At 47.0% G+C, this 24814-nt stretch overlaps 1 protein-coding gene across 5 annotated transcripts in view; it reads right to left on the reverse strand.

The window, feature by feature from the left end:
• Positions 1–24814, reverse strand: part of LOC144487398 (E3 ubiquitin-protein ligase HUWE1-like) — a 165256-nt gene that overhangs the window by 60435 nt on the left and 80007 nt on the right. For all 5 annotated transcript variants that reach the window (XM_078205490.1, XM_078205486.1, XM_078205487.1 and 2 more), the window contains exon 2: positions 22683–22755. In XM_078205490.1, the coding sequence (XP_078061616.1) occupies positions 22683–22727 (45 nt within the window). In that variant the 5' untranslated portion in view covers positions 22728–22755. The remainder of the gene's footprint in view (positions 1–22682; positions 22756–24814) is intronic.

Raw genomic sequence — 24814 nt, forward strand, 5'->3', positions numbered from 1 at the left:
AGACTTTTGTGCCTTTTTCCCGACGGAAGAAGGTGGAAGAGAGAACGTGCGGGGTGCGTGGGGTCCTCGATTATGCCGGCCCCACAATCCCACACACGAATGACAAAAATCCCAGTTCTGAACATCGTGATGAAGCTTCCACAGCCCCGTGAGACAGAGAATTCCAAGGATTCGCTACCGTCAGTGAAGAAATTCCTCCTTATCTCAGTCCCAAATGGCCTCCCTCTTATTCCTAGACGATGCTCCCTGGTTTTTGACCCCAGCAGCAAGAAAACATCCTTCCTACATCTATCCTGTAAAACCCACAATTAACTTTATATATTCGATCACCTCTCATTCTCTTCTAAACTCCAGAGAATAACGGCCCAACTCCATTTAATCTTTGCTCACAGGACAATCCCTCTAGCCCAGGAATTCATTTGGTGAGGGGGGAGGCAGTCACTGGACTTGTAACCCAGAGGCCCACAGCAAGATCTGGTGATCCAGGTTCTTTAGGGAAGGAAATCTGGCCTACATGTGACTCCAGACCTACAGCAATGTGATTGCCTCGCAAATGCCCTCTGAAATGGAGGGCAGAAAGGGACGAACAACAAATCCTAGCCCAGCCAGCGATGCTCAATCCTGTTAAAACTACTTTTCAAAAAATACCTTGGTTACACCATAGCCGTTGGTATAAATGGGTCTTTTTCTGATTGGCAGGCAGTGACGAGTGGGGATGCCACAGGGATCTGTGCTAGGACCCCAACTGTTCACACTATGTATTAATGATTTGGAAGCGGGAACTGAATGTATTATCTCCAGATTTGCAGATGATACAAAGTTGGGTGGGAGGGTGAGCTGTGAGGAGGATGCAGAGATGCTTCAGTGTGATTTGGACAGGCTGAGTGTGTGGGCATCTGCAAGGCAGATGCAGCATATTGTGGATAAATGTGAGATTATCCACTTTGATAGCAATAATATGAAGACAGATTATTACGTAAATGGGTGTAAATTGGGAGAGGCGGATACTCAGCCAGACCTTGGAGTCCTCGTGCATCAGTCGCTGAAAGTAAGCGCGCAGGTACAGCAGGCAGTAAAGGCGGCAAATGGTATGTTGGCCTTCATAGCGAGAGGATTTGAGGATAGGGATGTTTTGCTGCAATTGTACAGGGTGTTGGTGAGGTCACACCTGGAGTATTGTGCACAGTTTTGGTGTCCCTATCTGAGGAAGGATGTCCTTGCTGTAGAGGGAGCACAGCGAAGGTTTACCAGGCTGATTCCTGGGATGGCAGGTCTGTCATATGAGGAGGGGGGGGGGGGGGGGGGGGGGGGAGAATCTCATAGAAACTTATAAAATTCTAACAGGATTAGACAGGGTAGATTCAGAAATAATGTTCCCGATGGTGGGGGAGTCCAGAACTAGGAGTCATAGTTTAGGACTGAGGTGAGGAGAAATTTCTTCACCCAGAAGGTGGTGAATGTGTGGAATTCACTCCCACAGAAAGTAGTTGAGGCCAAAACGTTGTGTGATTTCACGAAGAAAGTAGGTATAGCTCTAGGGGCTAAAGGGATCGAGGGATATGGTGGGATGGGGATATCGGGATATTGAATTTGATGATCAACCATGATCAAAATGAATGGCGAAGCAGACTGGAAGAGCCGAATGGCCTCCACTTGCTTCTAGTTTCAATATTTCTATATGTTAGGCACTCCTACCACTACAGCTGCTGGTCCCAGCCAGATCAAGGACCAGAATCGTAGCCACGTGGGAGTTAAACCCACTAACACTGAAAATTCTGAGTTCATCTCAGCTTAGCCACAACTGAATGCCATGTAGGGAATGTTCGGGAAATCACCATACCAACACATCTGAAAACAAAACACCAATAATCCAAACTTCCCTACCAAGGGTTTGCGATGCATGCGTGTCAGCAATGAAGCCAACTCTCAGTGCAAAGGAAAATAGATCCCAAAAAAGAACTTACTGCAACAATCTTAAACAGTTTTACTTGGAATTCAAAAGAACAGTAGCGCAGTGGTAATGTTACTAGACGGGTAATCCAGAAACCTGGGGTCACACTCTGGAGACCCATCGAAGCAGCAGGAGAAGTTAAATTTAATTAAATCTGAAATAACAGACTGGTCTCAAAAATGGTGACCATTAAAGTACCAAATTATTAAAAACCCAACTAGTTACATAGCAACATATAAACTAGAAGCAGGAGGCGGCCATTCAGCCTTTCAAGCCTGCTCCGCCATTCATTTTGATCATGGCTGATCATCAAATTCAACATCATAATCCCCCCCCTTCTCTCATTCCTGTTAGCCCCAAGAGCTATATCTAATTTCTTCTTGAAATCACACAACGTTTTGGCCTCAGCTACTTTCTGTGGGAGTGAATTCCACACATTCACCACCCTCTGGGTGAAGAAATTTCTCCTCACCTCAGTTCTAAAAGGTTTACCCCTTATCCTCAAACTCTGACCCCTAGTTCTGGACTCCCCCCACCATCGGGAACATTCTTTCTGAATCTACCCTGTCTAATCCTGTTAGAATTTTATAAGTTTCTATGAGATCCCCTCTCACTCTTCTAAACTCCAGTGAATATAATCCTAACCCACTTAGTCTCTCCTCCTATGACAGACCTGCCATCCCAGGAATCAGCCTGGTAAACCTTCACTGTACTCCCTCTATAGCAAGGACATCCTTCCTCAGATAAGGACATCAAAACCGCACACAATACGCCTCACCAACGCCCTATACAATTGCAGCAAAACATCCCTATCCCTATACTCAAATCCTCTCGCTATGAAGGGCAACATACCATTTGCCTTCTTTACTGCCTGCTGTACCTGCGCGCTTACTTTCAGCGACTGATGCACAAGGACTCCAGGGTCTGGCGAGTATCCACCTCTCTCAATTTACACCCATTCACGTAATAATCTGTCTTCCTGTTATTGCTACCAAAGTGGATAACCTCACATTTATCCACATTATACTGCATCTGCCATGCAGATGCCCACACACTCAGCCTGTCCAAATCACACTGAAGCATCTAGAATCATAGAATCCCTGCAGTGCAGAAGGAGGCCATTCGGCCCATCGAGTCTACACCGATCACAATCCCACCCAGGTCCTATCACCATCCCCCCCTACATTGTTACCCGAGCTAGTCCCCCCTGACACTAAGGGGCAATTTAGCCTGGCCAATCAGCCTAATCCACACATCTTTGGACTGTGGGAGGAAACTGGAGCACCCGGAGGAAACCCACACAGACACGGGGAGAATGTGCAAACTCCACACAGACAGTGATCCAAGCCGGGAATCGAGCTATGAAGCAGCAGTGCTGACCACGGTGCCACCGTGCTGCCCCACACTGGCCAGGCCAGCATTTATTACCCATTCCCTAATTGCCCCTTAAAGACGGTGGGTGAACCTCCAGCTTAAACCATTGCATATAGAACATAGAAAGCCACAGCACAAACAGGCCCTTCGGCCCACAAGTTGCGCCGATCATATCCCTACCTCTAGGCCTATCTATAGCCCTCAATCCCATTAAATCCCATGTACTCATCCAGAAGTCTCTTAAAAGACCCCAACGAGTTTGCCTCCACCACCACCGACGTCAGCCGATTCCACTCACCCACCACCCTCTGAGTGAAAAACTTACCCCCTGACATCTCCTCTGTACCTACCCCCCAGCACCTTAAACCTGTGTCCTCTCGTAGCAACCATTTCAGCCCTTGGAAATAGCCTCTGAGAGTCTACCCTATCCAGACCTCTCAACATCTTGTAAACCTCTATCAGGTCACCTCTCATCCTTCGTCTCTCCAGGGAGAAGAGACCAAGCTCCCTCAACCTATCCTCATAAGGCATGCCCCCCAATCCAGGCAACATCCTTGTAAATCTCCTCTGCACCCTTTCAATGGCTTCAACATCTTTCCTGTAATGAGGTGACCAGAACTGCGCGCAGTACTCCAAGTGGGGTCTAACCAGGGTCCTATAAAGCTGCAGCATTATCTCCCGACTCCTAAACTCAATCCCTCGATTAATGAAGGCTAGTACGCCGTACGCCTTCTTGACCGCATCCTCCACCTGCGAGGCCGATTTCAGAGTCCTATGGACCCGGACCCCAAGGTCCTTCTGATCCTCTACACTGCTAAGAATGGTACCCTTCATATTATACTGCTGCTTCATCCCATTGGATCTGCCAAAATGGATCACTACACACTTATCCGGGTTGAAGTCCATCTGCCACTTCTCCGCCCAGTCTTGCATTCTATCAATGTCTCGCTGCAACTTCTGACATCCCTCCAAACTATCCACAACACCACCTACCTTGGTGGTCATTGCAGTCCCCGTTCCGTCTCTGCATCCTCCTCACAGCTCACCCTCCCACCCAACTTTGTATCATCTGCAAAGGGCAGCACAGTGGTTAGCACTGCTGCCTCACAGCACCAGGGACCCGGATTCAAATCCCAGTGGGTCACTGTCTGTGCGGAGTTTGCACATTCTTCCCATGTCTGCGTGGGTTTCTTCCGGGTGCTCCGGTTTCCTCCCAGTCTGAAAGATGCGCTGGTTAGGGTGCATTGGCCATGCTAAATTCTCCCTCAATGTACCCAGAGTGTGGTGACGAGGGATTTTCACAGTAACTTCATTGCAGTGTTAATGTAAGACTTGTGACTAATAAATAAATTTAGAAATATTACATTCAGTTCCCTCTTCCAAGTCATTAATATATAATGTGAACAGTTGGGGTCCTAGCACAGATCCCTGTGGGTACCCCACCAGTTACTGACTGCCAATTGGAAAAAGACCCATTTATGCCAACTCTTTGCTTCCTATCTGCTAACCAGCTTTCCGGTCCATCTCAAGACATTATCTGCAATCCCATGTGCTTTAACTTTACATAGTAGTCTGTAACGAGATACCTTGTCGAAAGACTTCCGAAAGTCTAAATAAACCACATCCACTGGTTCTCCTCGGCCAACACTACTAGTTACAAAGAACAAAGAACAGTACAGCACAGGAAACAGGTCCTTCGGCCCTCCAAGCCTGTGCCACTCATTGGTCCAACTAGACCATTTGTTTGTATCCCTCCATTCCCAGACTGCTCATGTGACTATCCAGGTAAGTCTTAAACGATGCCAGCGTGTCTGCCTCCACAACCCTACTTGGCAGCGCATTCCAGGCCCCCACCACTCTCTGTGTAAAAAACATCCCTCTGATATCTGAGTTATGCCTCGCCCCTCTCACCTTGAGCCCGTGACCCCTCGTGATCGTCACCTCCGACCTGGGAAAAAGCTTCCCACTGTTCACCCTATCTATGCCCTTCATAATTTTGTACACCTTTATTAGGTCTCCCCTTATTCTCCGTCTTTCCGGGGAGAACAAGCCCAGTTTACCCAATCTCTCCTCATAGCTAAGACCCTCCATACCAGGCAACATCCTGGTAAACCTTCTCTGCACTCTCTCTAAAGCCTCCACGTCCTTCTGGTAGTGCGGCGACCAGAACTGGACGCAGTACTCCAAATGTGGCCTAACCAGCGTTCTATACAGCGGCAACATCAGACTCCAGCTTTTAAACTCTATACCCCGTCCTATAAAGGCAAGCATACCATATGCCTTCTTCACCACCTTCTCCACCTGTATTGCCACCTTCAAGGATTTGTGGACTTGCACACCTCGGTCCCTCCGTGTTTCTATACTCTTGATGGCTCTGCCATTTATTGTATAACTCGCCCTACATTAGTTCTTCCAAAATGCATCACTTCGCATTTATCTGGATTAAATTCCATCTGCCATTTCTCCGCCCAATTTTCCAGCCTATCTATATCCTGCTGTATTGTCCGACAATGTTCATCGCTATCCGCAAGTCCAGCCATCTTTGTGTCATCCGCAAACTTGCTGATAACACCAGTTACACCTTCTTCCAAATCATGTATATATATCACAAATAGCAGAGGTCCCAGTACAGAGCCCTGTGGAACACCACTGGTCACAGACCTCCAGCCGGAAAAAGACCCTTCGACTGTTACCCTCTGTTTCCTGTGGCCAAGCCAGTTTTCTACCCATCTAGCCACCTCTCCTTGTATCCCATGAGCCCTTAACCTTCTTAACCAACCTGCCATGAGGGACTTTGTCAAATGCCTTACTGAAATCCATATAGACGACATCCACGGCCCTTCCTTCGTCAACCGTTTTTGTCACTTCCTCAAAAAACTCCACCTAATTTGTAAGGCACGACCTCCCTCTTACAAAACCATGCTGTCTGTCACTAATGAGATTGTTCCGTTCTAAATGCGCATACATCTTGTCTCTAAGAATCCTCTCCAACAACTTCCCTACCACGGAAGTCAAGCTCACTGGTCTATAATTACCCGGGTTATCCCTGCGACCCTTCTTAAATAACGGTACCACATTCGCTATTCTCCAATCCTCAGGGACCTCACCTGTGTCCAATGAAGAGACAAAGATTTCCGTCAGAGGCCCAGCAATTACATCTCTCGTCTCCCTGAGCAGTCTAGGATAGATGCCATCAGGCCCTGGAGATTTGTCAGTTTTAATGTTACCTAAAAAACCTAACACTTCCTCCCTTGTAATGAAGATTCTCTCTAACGGGTCTCTCTACTGAGGGAGTGTTGCACTGTCAGAGGGTCAGTACATCCACAAAAAAATCTTGAATGTCCTTCAGAGGGGGAAATCTGCTGTCCTTATTCGGTCTGGCCTATACCTGACTCAACAGCAATTGGCTACTCTTAATTGCTCCAAATGTTTCTTCCACAGGATGCAGGTGTCCGCTGGCCAGGCCAGTATTTATTACCCATCCCTAATTGTCCCTTGAGATGGTGGGTGAACCTCCATCTTAAACCGTTACAGTCCCCTTGTGGTGTTGGTACACCCACAGTGCAGTTAGGGAGGGAGTTCCAGAATTTGGACCCAGGGACAATGAAGGAACTGCTGATAGTCCCAAGTCAGGATGGTGTGTGGCTCGGAAGGAAACTTGCAGATGGTGTTCCCATACATCTGCTGCCCTTGTAGGTGATGGAGATGGTGGGTTTGGCAGGTGCTGTCGAAGGAGCCTTGCTGAGTTCCTGCAGTGCATTTTGTAGATGAGATGCAGAACTGCCATTGTATATCGCCGATGGAGGGATTGGGGGTTGAAAGTGGTGGATGGGGTGGCAATCAAGCAGGGCTGCTTTGTCCCAGACGGTGTCACGCCTCGAGTGTTGTTGGAGCCACACTCATTCAGGCAAGCGGAGAGAATTCCATCACACTCCTAACTTGTACCTTATAGATGGTGCGGACAGGCTTTGGGAAGTCAGGAGGTGAGTTACTCTCAGCAGAATTCACACCCTCTGACGTGCTCTTTTCGACACAGTATTTCTATGACTGATCCAGTTCAGTTTCTGGTAAATAGTAACCACTAGGATGTTGACAGAGGGGGATTCAACAATTCCCCGGGGTTTCAAAGAATGAGAGGCAATCTCATTGAAACGTACAAGATTGTGAAAGAGTTTGACAGGGTGCATGCTGAGAGATCATCTCTGCTGGGCGAGGAATCTAAAACATGGTGGGTGTGAGGGGGGTGCACTGTCTAGGGATTACGGAGCGGATCGCTTAGGCTCCACGGGTGAGAAATTTCTTTACTCAAAGGGTTGTGAATCTTTGGAATTCTCTACCCCAGAGGGTTGTGGATGCTATGCCCTTGAAGTCAGTCAAGGCTGGGATAGACTGACCTTTCATCTTCCGGGATATGGGGAACAGCGAGGAATTTGGAGTTAAGAGGAGCAGGCTCGATGGGTCTTACTGTCTATTACTGCTCCTACTTTTTGTCGTCTTGGTTTTTCAGGCAGTGCGTACCAGATTCGAACTCACTGCAGACAAAGCACATCCCCACTGCCTCTTGCCACATACATGAAATGTCTTGTAACTTAAGCCTCCCAACAGTGGAAGCAGTTCTTAATTTATGGTGAAAGCTTATTATTTTCAATACCTTTATTATCAGAGCAACCTCAGCCCTTGAATGGAGATAAACCCCCTCCCCCGTCTCGGGCTTTGCTCAGCTTCTGACATCCATCAGGGAATGCGGGAACTGGCCATGAAGCATCATAACCCCATCCACTATTACAAGTTATCCATCATCAACTTGGGGCCTCCGGGACAGAGAGATTCAGTTGGCCCCCACCTTCGACAGGCAGATTTTCATCCTCCCACCCTCGCAGAGTGACAGTCATGTCGTGGTAATATCACTGGACGAGTAATCCCAAGGCCCAGGCTAATACTCGGGGGACTTTCCAACAGAAAACCCCACCCAGGCCCTATTCCCGTGGCCCCACATATTTGCCCTGGTAATCCCCCTCACCTACACATCTCGAGACACTAAGGGACACTATAGCATGGCCAATCCACCTAACCAGTACGTCTTTCAGACTGTGGGAAGAAATGGGAGCACCCGGAGGAAACCCACACAGAAACAGGGAAGACGTGCAAACTCCCCAGTCACCCATAAAGACCTTACCTGGTCTGGCCTACAGGTGACGCCAGACCCAGAACAGAGTCATAGAGGTTTACAGCATGGAAACAGGTCGCAAACTTAGCCCAACTTGTCCATGCCGCCCTTTTTTTTTGAAACCGCTAAGCTAGTCCCAACTGCCCACGTTTGACCCATATCCCTCTATACCCATCTTACCCATGTAACTGTCTAAACGTTTTTTAAAAGACAAAATTGTACCCACCTCTACTACTACTTCTGGCAGCTTGTTCCAGACACTCACCACCCTGTGTGTGAAAAAATTGCCCCTCTGGACCCTTTTGTATCGCTCCCCTTAAACCTATGTCCTCTAGTTTTAGACTCCCCTATCTTTGGGAAAAGATGTTGACTATCTAGCTGATCTATGCCTCTCATGGCAGAGGTCCCGCATGGCAGACTGGTGGAGAAGGTGAAGTCGCATGGGATCAGAGGTGAGCTGGCAAGGTGGATACAAAACTGGCTTGGTCAAAGGAGACAGAGGGTAGCAGTGGAAGGGTGCATTTCTGAATGGAGGGCTGTGACAAGTGACGTTCCTCAGGGATCAGTGCTGAGACCTTTGCTGTTTGTAATGTATATAAACGATTTGGAGGAAAATGTAAGTGGATTGATTAGTAAGTTTGCGGGCGACACAACGGTTGGTGGATTTGCGGATAGCGATGAGGACCATCACAGGATACAGCAGGATATAGATCAGTTGGAGACTTGGGCGGAGAGATGGCAGATGAAGTTTAATCCAGACAAACGTGAGGTAATGCATTTTGGAAGGTCTAATACAGATAGGAAATATACAGTAAATGGCAGAACCCTTAAGAGTATTGATAGACAAAGGGATCTGGATGTACAGGTATACAAGTCACTGAAAGTGGCAATGCAGGTGGAGAAGGTAGTCAAGAAGGCATATGGCATGCTTGCCTTCATCGGTATTGAGGTATTGAGTTTAAAAATTGGCAAGTCATGTTGCAGCTTTATAGAACCTTAGTTAGGCCGCACTTGGAATATAGTGTTCAATTCTGGTCGCCACACTACCAGAAGGATGTGGAGGCTTTGGAGAGGGTACAGAAAAGATTTACCAGGATGCTGCCTGGTATGGAGGGCATTAGCTATGAGGAGAAATTGGAGAAACTTGGTTTGTTCTCGCTGGAGCGACAGAGGTTGAGGGGAGACCTGATAGAAGTCTACAAGATAATGAGAGGCATGGACAGAGTGGATAGTCAGAAGCTTTTTCCCAGGGTGGAAGAGTCAATTACTAGGGGGCACAGGTTTAAGGTGCGAATGGGAAGGTTTAAAGGAGATGTACAAGGCAGATTTTTTTACACAGAGAATGGTGGGTGCCTGGAACTCGTTGCCGGGGGAGGTAGTGGAAGCGGATACAGTAGTGACTTTTAAGGGGCGTCTTGACAAGTACATGAATGAGATGGGAATAGAGGGATACAGTCCCCGGAAGGGTAGGGGGTTTTAGTTCAGTCGGGCAGCATGGTCGGTGCAGGCTTGGAGGGCCAAAGGGCCTGTTCCTGTGCTGTAATTTTCTTTGTTCTTTATAATTTTATAGGCCTCTATAAGATCAGCCCTCAGCCTCCTACGCTCCAGAGAAAAAAGTCCTAGTCTATCCAGCCTCTCCTTCTAACTCAATCCAGCAAGTCCCAGTAGCATCCTAGTAAATCTTTTCTGCACTCTTTCTAGTTTAATAATATCCTTTCTATAATAGGGTGACCAGAACTCTGGTATTCCAAGTGTAGCCTTACCAATGTCTTGTACAACTTCAACAAGACGTCCCAACTCCTGTATTCAATGTTCTGACCAATGAAACGAAGCATGTCGAATGCCTTCTTCACCACTCTGTCCACCTGTGACTCCACTTTCAAGGAACTATGAACATGTACCCCTAGATCTTTTTGTTCTGTAACTCTCCCCAATGCCCTACCATTAACTGAGTAAGTCCTGTCCTGGTTCGATCTATCAAAATGCATCACCTTGCATTTATCCAAATTAAACTCCAGTCATCAGCCCACTGGCCCAATTGATCAAGATCCCGTTGCAATCCTAGATAACCAAACAGCTCCAGCAAGGCACTCAGCAACTCATAATGGGCAACAAATGCTGGCCTTGCCAGTGACATCCCCATGCCATGAAAAGAACATTCTCTTTCTTATTCATTAACCACCAACGTCAGTCCTGAGGGACTTTCTTGTGGGGGTGAGGAGCGGGGCAATAAAAAATGGGCCATTCCCTGTTTTATTCAAGGAGACCAAATCCAGAGTAAAACCAGATAGAAAGGCCATTCATTCGAAACAAATTAATCATATAGCAGGAGGAGAGGGTAGATTGGGAGTAGGGAGAGGAAACCACATTTAAAATGGAGTACAAGGGAATCCGTGAAGAGACATTCACTCTGCCTCAGGCTGAGCCAGCTATTTATGACACAGACCAAGAGTCAAACATTAAACAACAAAATTAAGAGAGATATTTTACAGGCTACTTAGTGCCCTAAGGGTGGAATCCCTGAATCCTGGTGATTCGGTAAACAGTCACATTGTACAACCTTGGAGATTCCAGGAAGTGGATAAAGAGACTCAAGCAGGGCAGGGGAGAGGGGGATTCCATTTCATCGCACAACAGCTGCCACATGATGGGGATCTCCCTCAGCCCAGAGCACCAAGGTGGGGGCTGCAACTTCTTCTGTCAGGTATAGCAACAGCCCATGAATAGGATGCAAGCCACGCCAGGAGGTGCAGGGGAGCTCCTCCAGCAAACGCCACTCACAATGTGCCCCAAAAGTCTCGCAGGAGAATCCGCTAAACCGCGCCAGCCACTTTAGTTGGGAAACGAACTGATGGGTCCCGTAGACAGTGGGAGTGGGCACAAACAACCCACAGGTGGGTCCCGTAGACAGTGGGAGTGGGCACAAACAACCCACGGGTGGGTCCCGTAGACAGTGGGAGTGGGCACAAACAACCCACGGGTGGGTCCCGTAGACAGTGGGAGTGGGTACTCACGAGCAGTCACCTGACCCATGTGCAGCGTGAATAACCCTGCTCTTAAACACAGCTTGCTGAAGGCCAAGGGGGATTGGGAAGGATCGAGAGGGGGCAAGGGAAGTGGATAAAGGAGAACCATAGTGTTGCACAACAGAAATGTATGCTACATCTTACCCAATTGTTTGCAGTATTTTAAGTTTAAGCTTATTTATTTGTCACAAGTAGGCTTACATTAACACTGCAATGAAGTTACTGTGAAAATCCCCTAGTGGCCACACTCCGACGCCTGTTCGGGTAGACTAGAGGGAGAATTTAGCACGGCCAATGCACCCTAACCAGCACGTCTTTCGGACTGTTGTCTGAGGGGAGAGGATTCCACAGACTAAGCACCTTCAGAGAAAAAAATCCCCTCATGTCCGTCTTCAGTGGGAGAGAGACCCCCTTATTCCGGAACTGTGATCCCCCCCCGCTCCCTCGTGCCACGACAAATATTTGAATTGAAGGAACTGTTGTTGCTTATTGTTTGAGCACTGCTGCATTATTATCTCACGTATTAAAACCTTTTGAAAACAAGGTGTGGTGACGCTAGCAAATCCACATTTATTTCCAGTCCGAGTCAACCTGCTTGAAACAGTTCAAAAACGTTTGACTGGCCGGATTCCTGGGATGAAGGGGGGGTTTTGTCTTGTCAGCAGGTTGGGCCTATAACCTTGGAGTTAAGAAGAATGAAAGGTGATATCACTGAAGCATATAGATTCAGGAGGACGGCGAGGGGGTCACTGTACCGGAATAAGGGGGTCTCTCTCCCATTGAAGAAGGATATGAGGGGTTTTTTTTTTCCTCTGACGGTGCTTAGTTTGTGGAATCCTCTCCCCTCAGACAGCAGTGGGGGCTGTGGCTCATTCAATACATACAAGGCTGAGTTAGACTGATTTTTGATTAACCGGGTATGTCGAGTGCTGTGGCGGTGGTGGGGGAGGAGAGGCTCGAGGGGCAGAATGGCCTCCTCCTGCTCCTAGATCTTGTGGTCACTGTAGTGGTCTATTTTGTCTTCACGGTAGAGAATAATGAACATTTTCCAAAAACTGCAGTTAATGCAGAAGAACTTGGTGCAATAACCCTCACGAGGGAGAAGGTATTGAATAATCTAATGGGATTAAAGGCAGATAAGTCCCTGGGGCCTGATGGCTTTGCACCCTAGGGTATGGAAGCAGATGGCAGTAGAGATAGTGGATGCATTTTGTGATATTTCAAAATTCCTGGGATTCTGGTAAGGTTCCGGTGGATTGTAAACACGTTGTGATGCTCTTATTCAAAAAGGGAGAGGGGCAAAAAGTAGGAAACTATGGGCCGGTTAGCTTGACCTCTGTGGTGGGGAAGTTGCTGAAATCAATCATTAAAGAGATGAAATGAATGAGTATTTGGAAAGACGAAGCTCAATCCACCATTGTCAGCATGGTTTTATGACGGGGCGAGTCATACTTGACAAACTTGCTTTGAGGACGTAACCAGCAAGGTGGATAGTGGGGAACCTGCAAATGTGGTATATCTGGACTTCCAGAACGTGTTTGACAAGGTGCTGAATAAAAGACTGATCCAGAAGGTGAGATCACAGGGGATTGGGGGAAGAATATTAGATTGGATTGAGGATTGGCTGACTGACAGAAAGCAGAGGGTCGGGATAAATGGGTCTTTCTCTGGCTGGTGAAGTGTAACTAGGCAGGGTGCCACACGGGTCAGTCCTCGGACCTCAACTGCTTACAATCTATATAAATGATCTGCAAGCAGTCTGAAAAGGTTTACCCCATCTTAAAACTATGACCCCCAGTTCTGGACTTCCCCATCATCAGGGATGTTCTTTCTGAATCTACCCTGTCTAATCCTGTTAGAATTTTATAAGTTTCTATAAGATCCCCCCTCACTCTTCTGAACCCCAGTGAATATAATCCTAACCAACTTAATGTCTCATCATACGGCAGACCTGCCATCCCAGGAACCAGCCTGGTAAACCTCTGCTGCACTCCCTCGATAGCAAGGACAAGCTTCCTCAAATAAGGAGACCAAAACTGTACACAATACTCCAGCTGTGGCCTCAGCAATGTCCTATACAATTGCAACAAAATATCCCTATCCCTATACTCAAATCTACTCGCTATGAAGGCCAACATACCATTTGCCTTCTTTACTGCCTGCTGTACCTGAGAGTTCTGACAAAGGGTCATCTAGACTCGAAACGTTGGCTCTATTCTCTCTCCACAAATGCTATCAGATCTGCTGAGATTTTCCCGCATTTTTCTGTTTTGTTTCAGATTCCAGTATCCACATGCATTTATTTTGCTTACTTTCAATGACTGATGCACGAGGACACCATGGTCTCTCTGAGTATTCACATCAATCAATTTACACCCATTCAATAACTTGTCTTCCTATTATTGCTACCAAAGTGGAAATCTCACATTTATCCACATCATACTGCATCTGACATGCAGATGCCCACACACTCAGCCTGTCCAAATCACACTGAAGCATCTCTGCATCCTCCTCACAGCTCACCCTCCCACCCAACTTTGTATCATCTGCAAATCTGGAGATAATATTTTCAGTTCCCTTTTCCAAATCATTAATACATAATGTGAACAGTTGGGGTCCTAGCACAGATCCCTGCAGTACCCCACTAGTCACTGACTGCCAATCGGAAAAAGACACATTTATAGAAACATAGAAAACTACAGCACAAAACAGGCCCTTCGGCCCCACACGTTGTGCCGAACATATCCCTACCTTTTAGGCCTACCTATAACCCTCCATCCTATTAAGTCCCATGTACTCATCCAGGAGTTTCTTAAAAGACCCTATTGAGTTTGCCTCCACCACCACTGACGGCAGCCGATTCCACTCGCCCACCACCCTCTGAGTGAACAACTTCCCCCTAACATCTCCCCTGTACCTACCCCCCAGCACCTTAAACCTGTGTCCTCTCGTAGCAGCCATTTCCACCCTGGGAAAAAGCCTCAGAGTCCACCCGATCCATGCCTCTCGACATCTTATATACCTCTACTGGGTCTCCTCTCATCCTACGTCTCTCCAAGGAGAAAAGACAGAGCTCCCTCAGCCTATCCTCATAAGGCATGCCACTCATAGAACATAGAATAGTACAGCACAGAACAGGCCCTTCGGCCCACGATGTTGTGCCGAGCTTTATCTGAAACCAAGATCAAGCTATCCCACTCCCCATCATCCTGGTGTGCTCCATGTGCCTATCCAATACCGCTTAAATGTTCCTAAAGTGTCTGACTCCACTATCACTGCAGGCAGTCCATTCCACACCCCAACCACTCTCTGCGTAAAAAACCTACCTCTGATATCATAGAACATAGAACATAGAACATAGAAAGCCACAGCACAAACAGGCCCTTCGGCCCACAAGTTGCGCCGATCACATCCCCACCTCTAGGCCTATCTATAGCCCTCAATCCCATTAAATCCCATGTACTCATCCAGAAGTCTCTTAAAAGACCCCAACGAGTTTGCCTCCACCACCACCGACGTCAGCCGATTCCACTCACCCACCACCCTCTGAGTGAAAAACTTACCCCTGACATCCCCCCTGTACCTACCCCCCAGCACCTTAAACCTGTGTCCTCTCGTAGCAACCATTTCAGCCCTTGGAAATAGCCTCTGAGAGTCCACCCTATCCAGACCCCTCAACATCTTGTAAACCTCTATCAGGTCACCTCTCATCCTTCGTCTCTCCAGGGAGAAGAGACCAAGCTCCCTCAACCTATCCTCATAAGGCATGCCCCCCAATCCAGGCAACATCCTTGTAAATCTCCTCTGCACCCTTTCAATGGCTTCAACATCTTTCCTGTAATATCCTTCCTATATCTCCCACCACGAACCCTATAGTTATGCCCCCTTGTAATAGCTCCATCCACCCGAGGAAATAGTCTTTGAACGTTCACTCTATCTATCCCCTTCATCATTTTATAAACCTCTATTAAGTCTCCCCTCAGCCTCCTCCGCTCCAGAGAGAACAGCCCTAGCTCCCTCAACCTTTCCTCATAAGACCGACCCTCCAAACCAGGCAGCATCCTGGTAAATCTCCTCTGCACTCTTTCCAGCGCTTCCACATCCTTCTTATAGTGAGGTGACCAGAACTGCACACAATATTCCAAATGTGGTCTCACCGAGGTCCTGTACAGTTGCAGCATAACCCCACGGCTCTTAAACTCCAACCCCCTGTTAATAAAAGCTAACACACTATAGGCCTTCTTCACAGCTCTATCCACTTGAGTGGCAACCTTTAGAGATCTGTGGATATGGACCCCAAGATCTCTCTGTTCCTCCACAGTCTTCAGAACCCTACCTTTGACCCTGTAATCCACATTTAACTTAGTCCTACCAAAATGAATCACCTCACATTTATCAGGGTTAATCCAGGCAACATCCTTGTAAATCTCCTCTGCACCCTTTCAATCTTTTCCACATCCTTCCTGTAATGAGGCGACCAGAACTGAGCACAGTACTCCAAGTGGGGTCTGACGAGGGTCTTATATAGCTGCATCATTATCCCCGGACTCCGAAACTCAATCCCTCGATTGATAAAGGCCAGCACACCATACGCCTTCTTAACCACCTCCTCCACCTGCGGAGCCGATTTCACAGTCCTATGGACCCGGACCCCAAGGTCCTTCTGATCCTCCACAGTACTAAGAGTCTTTCCCTTTATATTGTACTCCTTCATCCCATTCGACCTGCCAAAATGGACCACTACCCATTTATCTGGGTTGAAGTCCATCTGCCACTTCTCCGCCCAGTCTTGCATCCTATCTATGTCGCTCTGTAACTTCTGACATCCCTCCAGACTATCCACAACCCCACCAACCTTCGTGTCGTCGGCAAACTTACCAACCCATCCCTCCACTTCCTTATCCAGGTCATTTATGAAAATGACAAACAGCAAGGGTCCCAGAACAGATCCCTGGGGCACACCACTGGTGACCAACCTCCATTTAGAAAAAGACCCATCTTTACACACTCTCTGCCTCCTTTGGGCAAGCCAGTTCTGGATCCACAGGGCAGCAGCCCCTTGGATCCGATGCCCTCTCACTTTTTCTGGCAGCCTTGCATGGGGGACCTTATCGAACGCCTTGCTAAAATCCATATAAACCACATCTACCGCTTTCCCTTCGTCAATGTGTTTAGTCACATTTTCGAAGAACTCCACCAGGCTTGTAAGGCACGATCTGCCTTTGACAAAGCCATGCTGAGTATTCTTGAGCATACTAAACCTCTCCAAATGCTCATAAACCTTGTCCCTCAGGATCTTCTCCATCAGCTTACCAACCACTGAGGTTAGACTCACCGGTCGGTAATTTCCTGGGCTATCCCTATTCCCCTTCTTGAAAATAGGAACCACATCCGCAATCCTCCAATCCTCCGGCACCTCTCCCGTCTTCATCAACGATGCAAAGATCATCGCCAGAGGCTCTGCAATCTCTTCCCTCGTCTCCCACAGTAACCTGGGGTACATCCCATCCGGACCCGGCGACTTATCTATCTTGATGCCATTCAAAGATTCCAGCACAACCTCTTTGTTAAAGTCCACATACTCAATCTTTTCAGTCCACCGCAAGCCCACAGTACATCCACCCAGGTCCTTCTCCTCTGTGAAAACCGAGGCAAAATACTCATTAAGCACCTCTGCCATTTCTACTGGTTCCGTACTGATTGTCCCGCCTTCACCTTTTAAAGGCCCTATTCCTTCACGTCTCATCCTTTTACTCTTCACATTTTTATAGAACGCCTTAGGGTTTTCCTTAATTCTACTTGCCAAGGCCTTCTCGTGACCCCTTCTGGCTCTCCTAATTTCCTTCTTTAGTCCCTCCTACAAGCCGTATACTCATCTAGATCCCTATCTTCGCCAAGCTCGCTGAACCTTTTGTACGTTTTCCTTTTCTTCTCGACTAGGTCCCGCACAGCTTTCGTGCACCACGGTTCCTTTAACCTACCAACTCCTCCCTGTCTGCTCGGAACATTGTCCTGTAGAACCCTAGACATGATGTGGAGATGCCGGCGTTGGACTGGGGTAAGCACAGTAAGAAGTCTCACAACACCAGTTTAAAGTCCAACAGGTTTATTTGGTAGCAAATACCATAAGCTTTCGGAGCACAGCTCCTTCATCAGATGGAGTGGATATCTGTTCTCCAACAGTGCACAGACACAGAAATCAAGTTACAGAATACTAATTAGAATGCAAATCTCTACAGCCAGCCAGGTCTTAAAGGTACAGACAATGTGGGTGGAGGGAGCATTCAACACAGGTTAAAGAGATGTGTATTGTCTCCAGACAGAACAGCTAGTGAGATTCTGCAAGATCAGGGGGAAAGCTGTGGGGGTTACCGATAATGTGACACAAATCCAACATCCCGGTTTAGGCCGTCCTCATGTGTGCGGAACTTGGCTATCAGTTTCTGCTCAGCGACTCTGCGCTGTCGTGTGTCCGTGAAGGCCGCCTTGGAGAACGTTTACCTGAAGATCCAAGGCTGAATGCCCGTGACTGCTGAAGTGCTCCCCCACAGGAAGAGAACAGTCCCGCCTGGCGACCGTCGAGCGGCGCTCACCCATCCGCCGTCGCAGCGTCCGCATGGCCCCCCCAATGCACCACGCCTCGGGACATCCCCTCTCGCAACGCATCAGGTAGACAACGTTGGCCGAGCTGCAAGAGCAGGTACCGTGCACCCGGTAGATGGTGCTCCCATGCGAGACGACGGCATCCGTGTCGATGATCCGGCACGTCTTGCAGAGGTTGCTGTGGCAGGGTTGTGTGGTGTCGTGGTCACTGTTCTCCTGAAGGCTGGGTAGTTTGCTGCGGACAATGGTCTGTTTGAGGTTGCGTGGTTGTTTGAAGGCAAGAAGTGGAGGTGTGGGGATGGCCTTGGCGAGATGTTCGTCTTCATCAATGACATGTTGAAGGCTCCGGAGGAGATGCCGTAGCTTCTCTGCTCCGGGGAAGTACTGGACGACGAAGGGTACTCTGTCCACCGTGTCCCGTGTTTGTCTTCTGAGGAGGTCAGTGCGGTTTTTCGCTGTGGCGCGTCGGAACTGTGCACTGTTGGAGAACAGATATCCACTCCATCTGACGAAGGAGCTGTGCTCCGAAAGCTTATGGTATTTGCTACCAAATAAACCTGTTGGACTTTAACCTGGTGTTGTGAGACTTCTTACTGTGCGAACCCTAGACAGACATTCCTTGAAAAACTGCCACCTCTCTTCAGTAGATTTCCCCGAGAATACCTCCTTCCAATTTACTCCTCTAATTTGCTGCCTTATGTCTTCATATTTCCCCTTACTCCATATAAACGCTTTCCTAGCTTGCCTGATCCTCTCTTTTTCCAATGCAAGCACAAAGGAGATAGAGTTATGATCGCTATCCCCAAGATGCTCTCCCACTGAGAGATCCGACACCTGTCCAGGCTCATTGGTCAGTATCAGATCAAGTACAGCCTCTCCTCTTGTAGGCTTGTCCACATGCTGTGTCAGGAAACCCTCCTGAACACACCTAATGAACTCCTCCCCATCCAATCCCCTTACCCTCGGGATATTCCAATCTATGTTTGGGAAATTAAAGTCTCCCATCACAACAACTCTGCTATTATTGCAACTCTCCAGGATCTGTTTCCCTATCCGCTCCTCCACCTCCTTGTCACTATTGGGTGGCCTATAGAAAACTCCCAGCAAAGTGATCGACCCCTTCCCACTCCGAACTTCCACCCACAGAGACTCTGTAGACAATCCCTCCATAGCATACACCTTCTCTACAGCTGTGACACTATTCCTGATCAGCAGTGCCACTCCACCCTCTCTCTTGCCTCCCTCCCTGTCCTTCCTGAAACATCTGAATCCCGGCACCTGTAGTATCCAGTCCTGTCCGTGAGACATCCAAGTCTCCGTAATGGCCACCACATCACACTTCCAGGCATCGATCCACGCTCTGAGCTCATCCCCTTTATTCACTATACTCCTGGCATTAAAGTAAACACTTTTATGCCAACTCTTTGCTTCCTATCTGCTAACCAGCTTTCTATCCATCTCAAGGCATTACCTGCAATCCCTACCTGCAATGTGCTTTAACTTTACATAGTAGTCTGTTATGTGAGACTTTGTCGAAAGCCTTCTGAAGTCTAAATAAACCACATCCACTGGTTCTCATTGATCAACTCTACCAGTTACATCCTCAAAACATTCCAATCGATTTGTCAAGCATGATTTCCCTTTTGTAAATCCATGCTGACTTTGTCTGATTATACCACTGCCTTCCAAATGCTGAGTTATGAAATCCTTGATAATGGACTCTCGCAACTTCCCCAGCAATGACGTTAGGTCTATAATTGGTCTATACCTGGTCTATACCTATTGGTCTATACCTATAAACTGGTCTATAATTCTGTCTTCCCTCTACCTCCCTTTTTGAATAGCGGGCTTACATTAGCTACCCTCCAATCTGTAGGAACTATTCCAAAGACCAAAGAATTTTGGAACTGATCACCAATGGATCTACTATTTCCAGGGCCACTTCCTTAAATATTCGGAGATGAAATCAGGTCCTGGAGATTTATCCACCTGTCCAAATCACACTGATTTATCCACCTTCAATGGACCAATGAGTGGCACAGGCTTGGAGGGCCGAAGGGCCTGTTTCCTGTGCTGTACTGTTCTTTGTTCTTTAATCCCACCGATTTTCCCAAAACCATTTCTCTGCTCATGCTGGTTTCCTTCAGCTCCTCAGTAAAACTTGTTTCTCTCAGAACTTCTGGTACATTATTCATGTCTTCCTTAGTTAAAACTGCAGCAAAGTACAAATTTCGTTCCTCGGCCATTTCTTTATTCCCCGTTATGAATTCTCCTGTTTCTGACATTCATTTTTGTCAATCTTTTTCTCGTTACATATCTATAGAAACTTTTAGTCAGTTTTTATGTTCCCCACTAGCTTACTTTCATACTCTATTTTTCCATTCTTAATCAATCTCTTGGTCCTTCTTTGCTGAATTTTAAACTGCTCCCAATCCTCAGGCCTATTGCTTTTTCTTGACAATTTGTATGCTTCTTCCTTGAATCTGATACTATCTCTAATTTCCCTTGTAAGCCATGGTTTGGCCACAATTCCCTTACCACTCTTGTGTTAAACAGGAATAACCAACTTCTGGAGTTCACCTATTTGTTCTTTAAATGCCTGCCATTGTCTATCCACTGTCTTTCCTTTCAGTAATGTTTCCCAGTCCATCATGGCCAATTCATGCTTCATACCATCATAGTTTTCTTTATTGAGATTCAGGACCCTGGTCTCAGAATCAACATCATCATTATCCACCTTGACAAAGAATTCTATCATATTATGGTCACTCGTCCCCAAGGGTTCTCTCACAACTAGATTGCCAACTAATCCTTTCTCATTCCACAACACCCAGTCCAAGATGGCCTGCTCTCTTGTTGATTCCTCAACATATTGAGGAATCAACAAGTATTGGATAGTCAGAGGCTTTTTCCCAGGGTTGAAATGGTTGCCACAAGAGGTCACAGGTTTAGGGTGCTGGGGAGTAGGTACAGAGGAGATGTCAGGGGCAAGTTTTTCACTCAGAGGGTGGTGGGTGCGTTGAATGGGCTGCCAGCAACGGTGGTGGAGGCGGATTCGATAGGGTCTTTTAAGAGACTTTTAGATAAGTACATGGAACTTAGTAAGATAGAGGGTTATAGGTAAGCCTAGTAATCGCTAAGGTAGGGACATGATCGGCACAACTTTGTGGGCTGAAGGGCCTGTATTGTGCTGTAGTTTTTTCCATGTTTCTATGTTTCTATATTGTTCCAGAAAACCACCCCATATACACTGCAGAAATTCCTCCTCTATTGTACTGTGACTAATTTGACTCTCCCAATTTATATGCAGATCAAAGTCTGCCCATAATCACAGATGTTCCTTTAACACATGCATCTGATTTCCTGTCTAATGCTTTTCCCAACATTACCACTACAGTTTGGTGATCTGTATACCACCCTCACCAATGATTTTGCACCTTTGTTGTTTCTTAACTCATCCCATACAGATTCCACATCATCTATGCTAATATCTTTCCCCAATATCATATCAATATCTTGTTTAATCAACATTGCAACTCCACCACCTTTTCCTTTCCTTTCTTCCTAAACACGGAATAGCCCTCAATGATTAGTTCCCATCCTTGGTCACCTTGGAGCCACGCCTCCATAATGCCAACTGTATCATACCTCTTTACATCTATCTGTACAACTTATTCATCCATTTTGTTTCGAATGCTCCAAGAGTTCAGGTACAGAAAATTGAAGTGAGCCCTTTTAATGTTTTGTGACCCGTCCCAATTGCTTTTTACTGTGGCCTTATCTGACTCTGGCCCTTGATTTCTCTGCCTATAAATGTTCTTGATTCCCTCTCCTCTGAATCCTTAGAGGTTCCCATCCCCCATATAACCCGTCCAGTTTGTACAGGTGCCATCTCCCCCAGAACCGCTCTCAGTGCTCCAGAAATTTGAAACCCTCCCTCTCACACCATCTTTTCAGCCATGTATTCATCCTATATATCCAGCTGTTTCTATTCTGACTTACACAGGGCACTGGTAATAATCCTGAGATTACTACCTTTGGGGTCCTACTTTTCAGCTTGCTTCCTAGGACACTATATTCTGCTTTTAGGAGCTCATCCCTTTTTTTAACCTATGCTGTTTATACCGATGTGTACCATGACCACTGGCTGTTCACTCTCCCCCTTCAGATCCTTGACCCTAGCACCAGGGAGGCAACATATCATCCTGGAGTTTCACTTGCAGCCACAAAAACACCCATCTATCCCTCTTACAATTGAATCCCCAATAATGCACTAAAGAGGTGGCATGGAACAAAGCAGGGGAAAGGACACTAACACAATGGTCGGTTACGATCTGGGACAAAAAGTAGACTCAAGGGGTTGAAGGGGCCAACTCCCCTCTCCTGATCTTAACATGCTCACAGACTATAGCATAGCTGGTTACACTAAACGCAGTCTGATATTTAATTCTGAATTCGGGGAACCCCATGCTAAAGCAAAGTCACATCATTACTTCCATCAGCACCTGCGGAGATGGGAAGTGGGGGGAGGGGGAGTGTTTCCTCAAAATTCCAAACTCACCGCTTCGGTTGGCGTTTTCTTCAGCTTGGTTCTGTCGACTTTCATTTTTCCTTTCTGCTTCTACAGTCTAGTTCTGTGAACAAAGGAGAGGCATTTGAATAAGCAGCAAGGTTTGATCATTTCCGAAATTAAGCACATGCACAGGATCTCTTCAGTGTTGAAAAAAATGCAAGATTACTACCTGCAAGGAATTTTTAGAAACCATTTGGAGAACCACTAGAAGATTTGCTAGTGTTATTGGGGAGCGTTTAAACTAGATTTGCAGGGGGGTGGGAACCAGAGTGCCAGAGCAGATAGTGGAGCAGGAGTAAAAAGACAGGTTAGTTCAAGCAAAATCACAAATGGAAGGGTTGAGTGTGGTGGAAATAACCTTTTGAGGTGTGTCTATTTCAATGCCAGGAGTATTGTGGGGAAGGCAGATGAGCTGAAGGCGTGGATTGACACATGGAAATATGACATTATAGCCATTAGCGAAACTTGGCTACAGGAGGGGCAGGACTGGCAGCTCAATGTTCCAGGGTTCCAATGTTTCAGGCGGGATAGAGGCAGAGGGATAAAAGGTGGGGGGGTGGCATTGTTGGTCAGGGAAAATGCTACAGCGGTACTCAGGCAGGATAGATTACGGAGCTTGTCTACAGAGGCCCTATGGGTGGAGCTGAGAAACAAGCAAGGTATGACCACATTAATGGGGTTGTATTATAGACCACCCAATAGTCAGCGAGAATTGGAGGAGCAAATCAGCGGAGAGATAGCTGACAACTGCAAGAAACACAAAATTGTGATAGTAGGGGATTTTAATTTTCCACATATAGATTGGGACTCGCATACTGTTAAAGGTTTAGACGGGGTAGAGTTTGTAAAATGTGTTCAGGAGAATTTTCTACATCAGCATATAGAGGTGCCAACTAGAGAGGATGCGATATTGGATCTCCTATTGGGAAATGAGTTAGGGCAGGTGATGGATGTGAGTGTGAGGGAACACTTTGGATCCAGTGATCATAATGCCATTAGTTTCAACCTGATTATGGATAAGGATAGATCTGGTCCTCGGGTTGAAGTTCTGAACTGGAAAAAGGCCAAATTTGATGAAATGAGAAAGGATCTGGGAAGTGTGGATTGGCACAGGCTGTTCTCTGGTAAGGATGTAAATGGAAAGTGGGAGGCCTTCAAAGGAGAAATTTTGAGAGTGCAGAGTTTGTATGTTCCTGTCAGGATTAAAGGATTCTCAAGGGAGATTGTAACACTGATTAAGAGGAAGAGAGAGTTGTATGAAATGTACAGGCAGCAAGGAACAGATCAGATGCTCGAGAAGTATAAAAAGTATAAAAAGTGCAAGAAGCTACTTAAGAGGGAAATCAGGAGGGCTAAAAGAAGACATGAGGTTGCTTTGGCAGACAGAGTGAAGGAAAATCCAAAGAGCTTCTAACGGTATGTTAGGAGCAAAAGGATAGTGAGGGATAAAATTGGTCCTCTTGAAGACCAGAGTGGTAGACTGTGTATGGAACCAAAAGAGATGGGGGAGATACTAAATGGTTTTTTTGCATCCGTATTAACTGAGGAAACGGGCATGGAGTCTACGGAAATAGGGCAAACAGGTAGGGAGGTCATGGAACCTTTACAGATTAAAGGGGAGGAGGTGCTCGCTGTCTTGAGGCAAATCGCAGTGGATAAATCCCCAGGACCAGACAGGGTATTCCCACGGACCTTGAGGGAAGCTAGTGTTGAACTTGCAGGGGCCCTGGCAGACATATTTAAAATGTCAGTATTCACAGGGGAGGTGCCGGATGATTGGAGGGTGGCTCATGTTGTTCCGTTGTTTAAAAAAGGTTCCAAAAGAAATCCGGGAAATTATAGGCCAGTAAGTTTGACGTCGGTGGTGGGCAAGTTATTGGAAGGTGTGATAAGGGATAGGATCTACAAATATTTGGATAGACAGGGACTTATTAGGGAGAGTCAACATGGCTTTGTGCGTGGTAGGTCATGTTTGACCAATCTATTATGAGTTTTTCGAGGAGGTTACCAGGAAAGTGGATGAAGGGAAGGCGGTGGATGTTGTCTACCTGGATTTCAGCAAGGCCTTTGACAAGGTCCCTCATGGGAGGTTAGTTAGGAAGGTTCAGTCGCTAGGAATA

This window comes from Mustelus asterias, unplaced genomic scaffold, assembly GCF_964213995.1.
Source record: "Mustelus asterias unplaced genomic scaffold, sMusAst1.hap1.1 HAP1_SCAFFOLD_773, whole genome shotgun sequence".
NCBI classification, from domain to species: domain Eukaryota; kingdom Metazoa; phylum Chordata; class Chondrichthyes; order Carcharhiniformes; family Triakidae; genus Mustelus; species Mustelus asterias.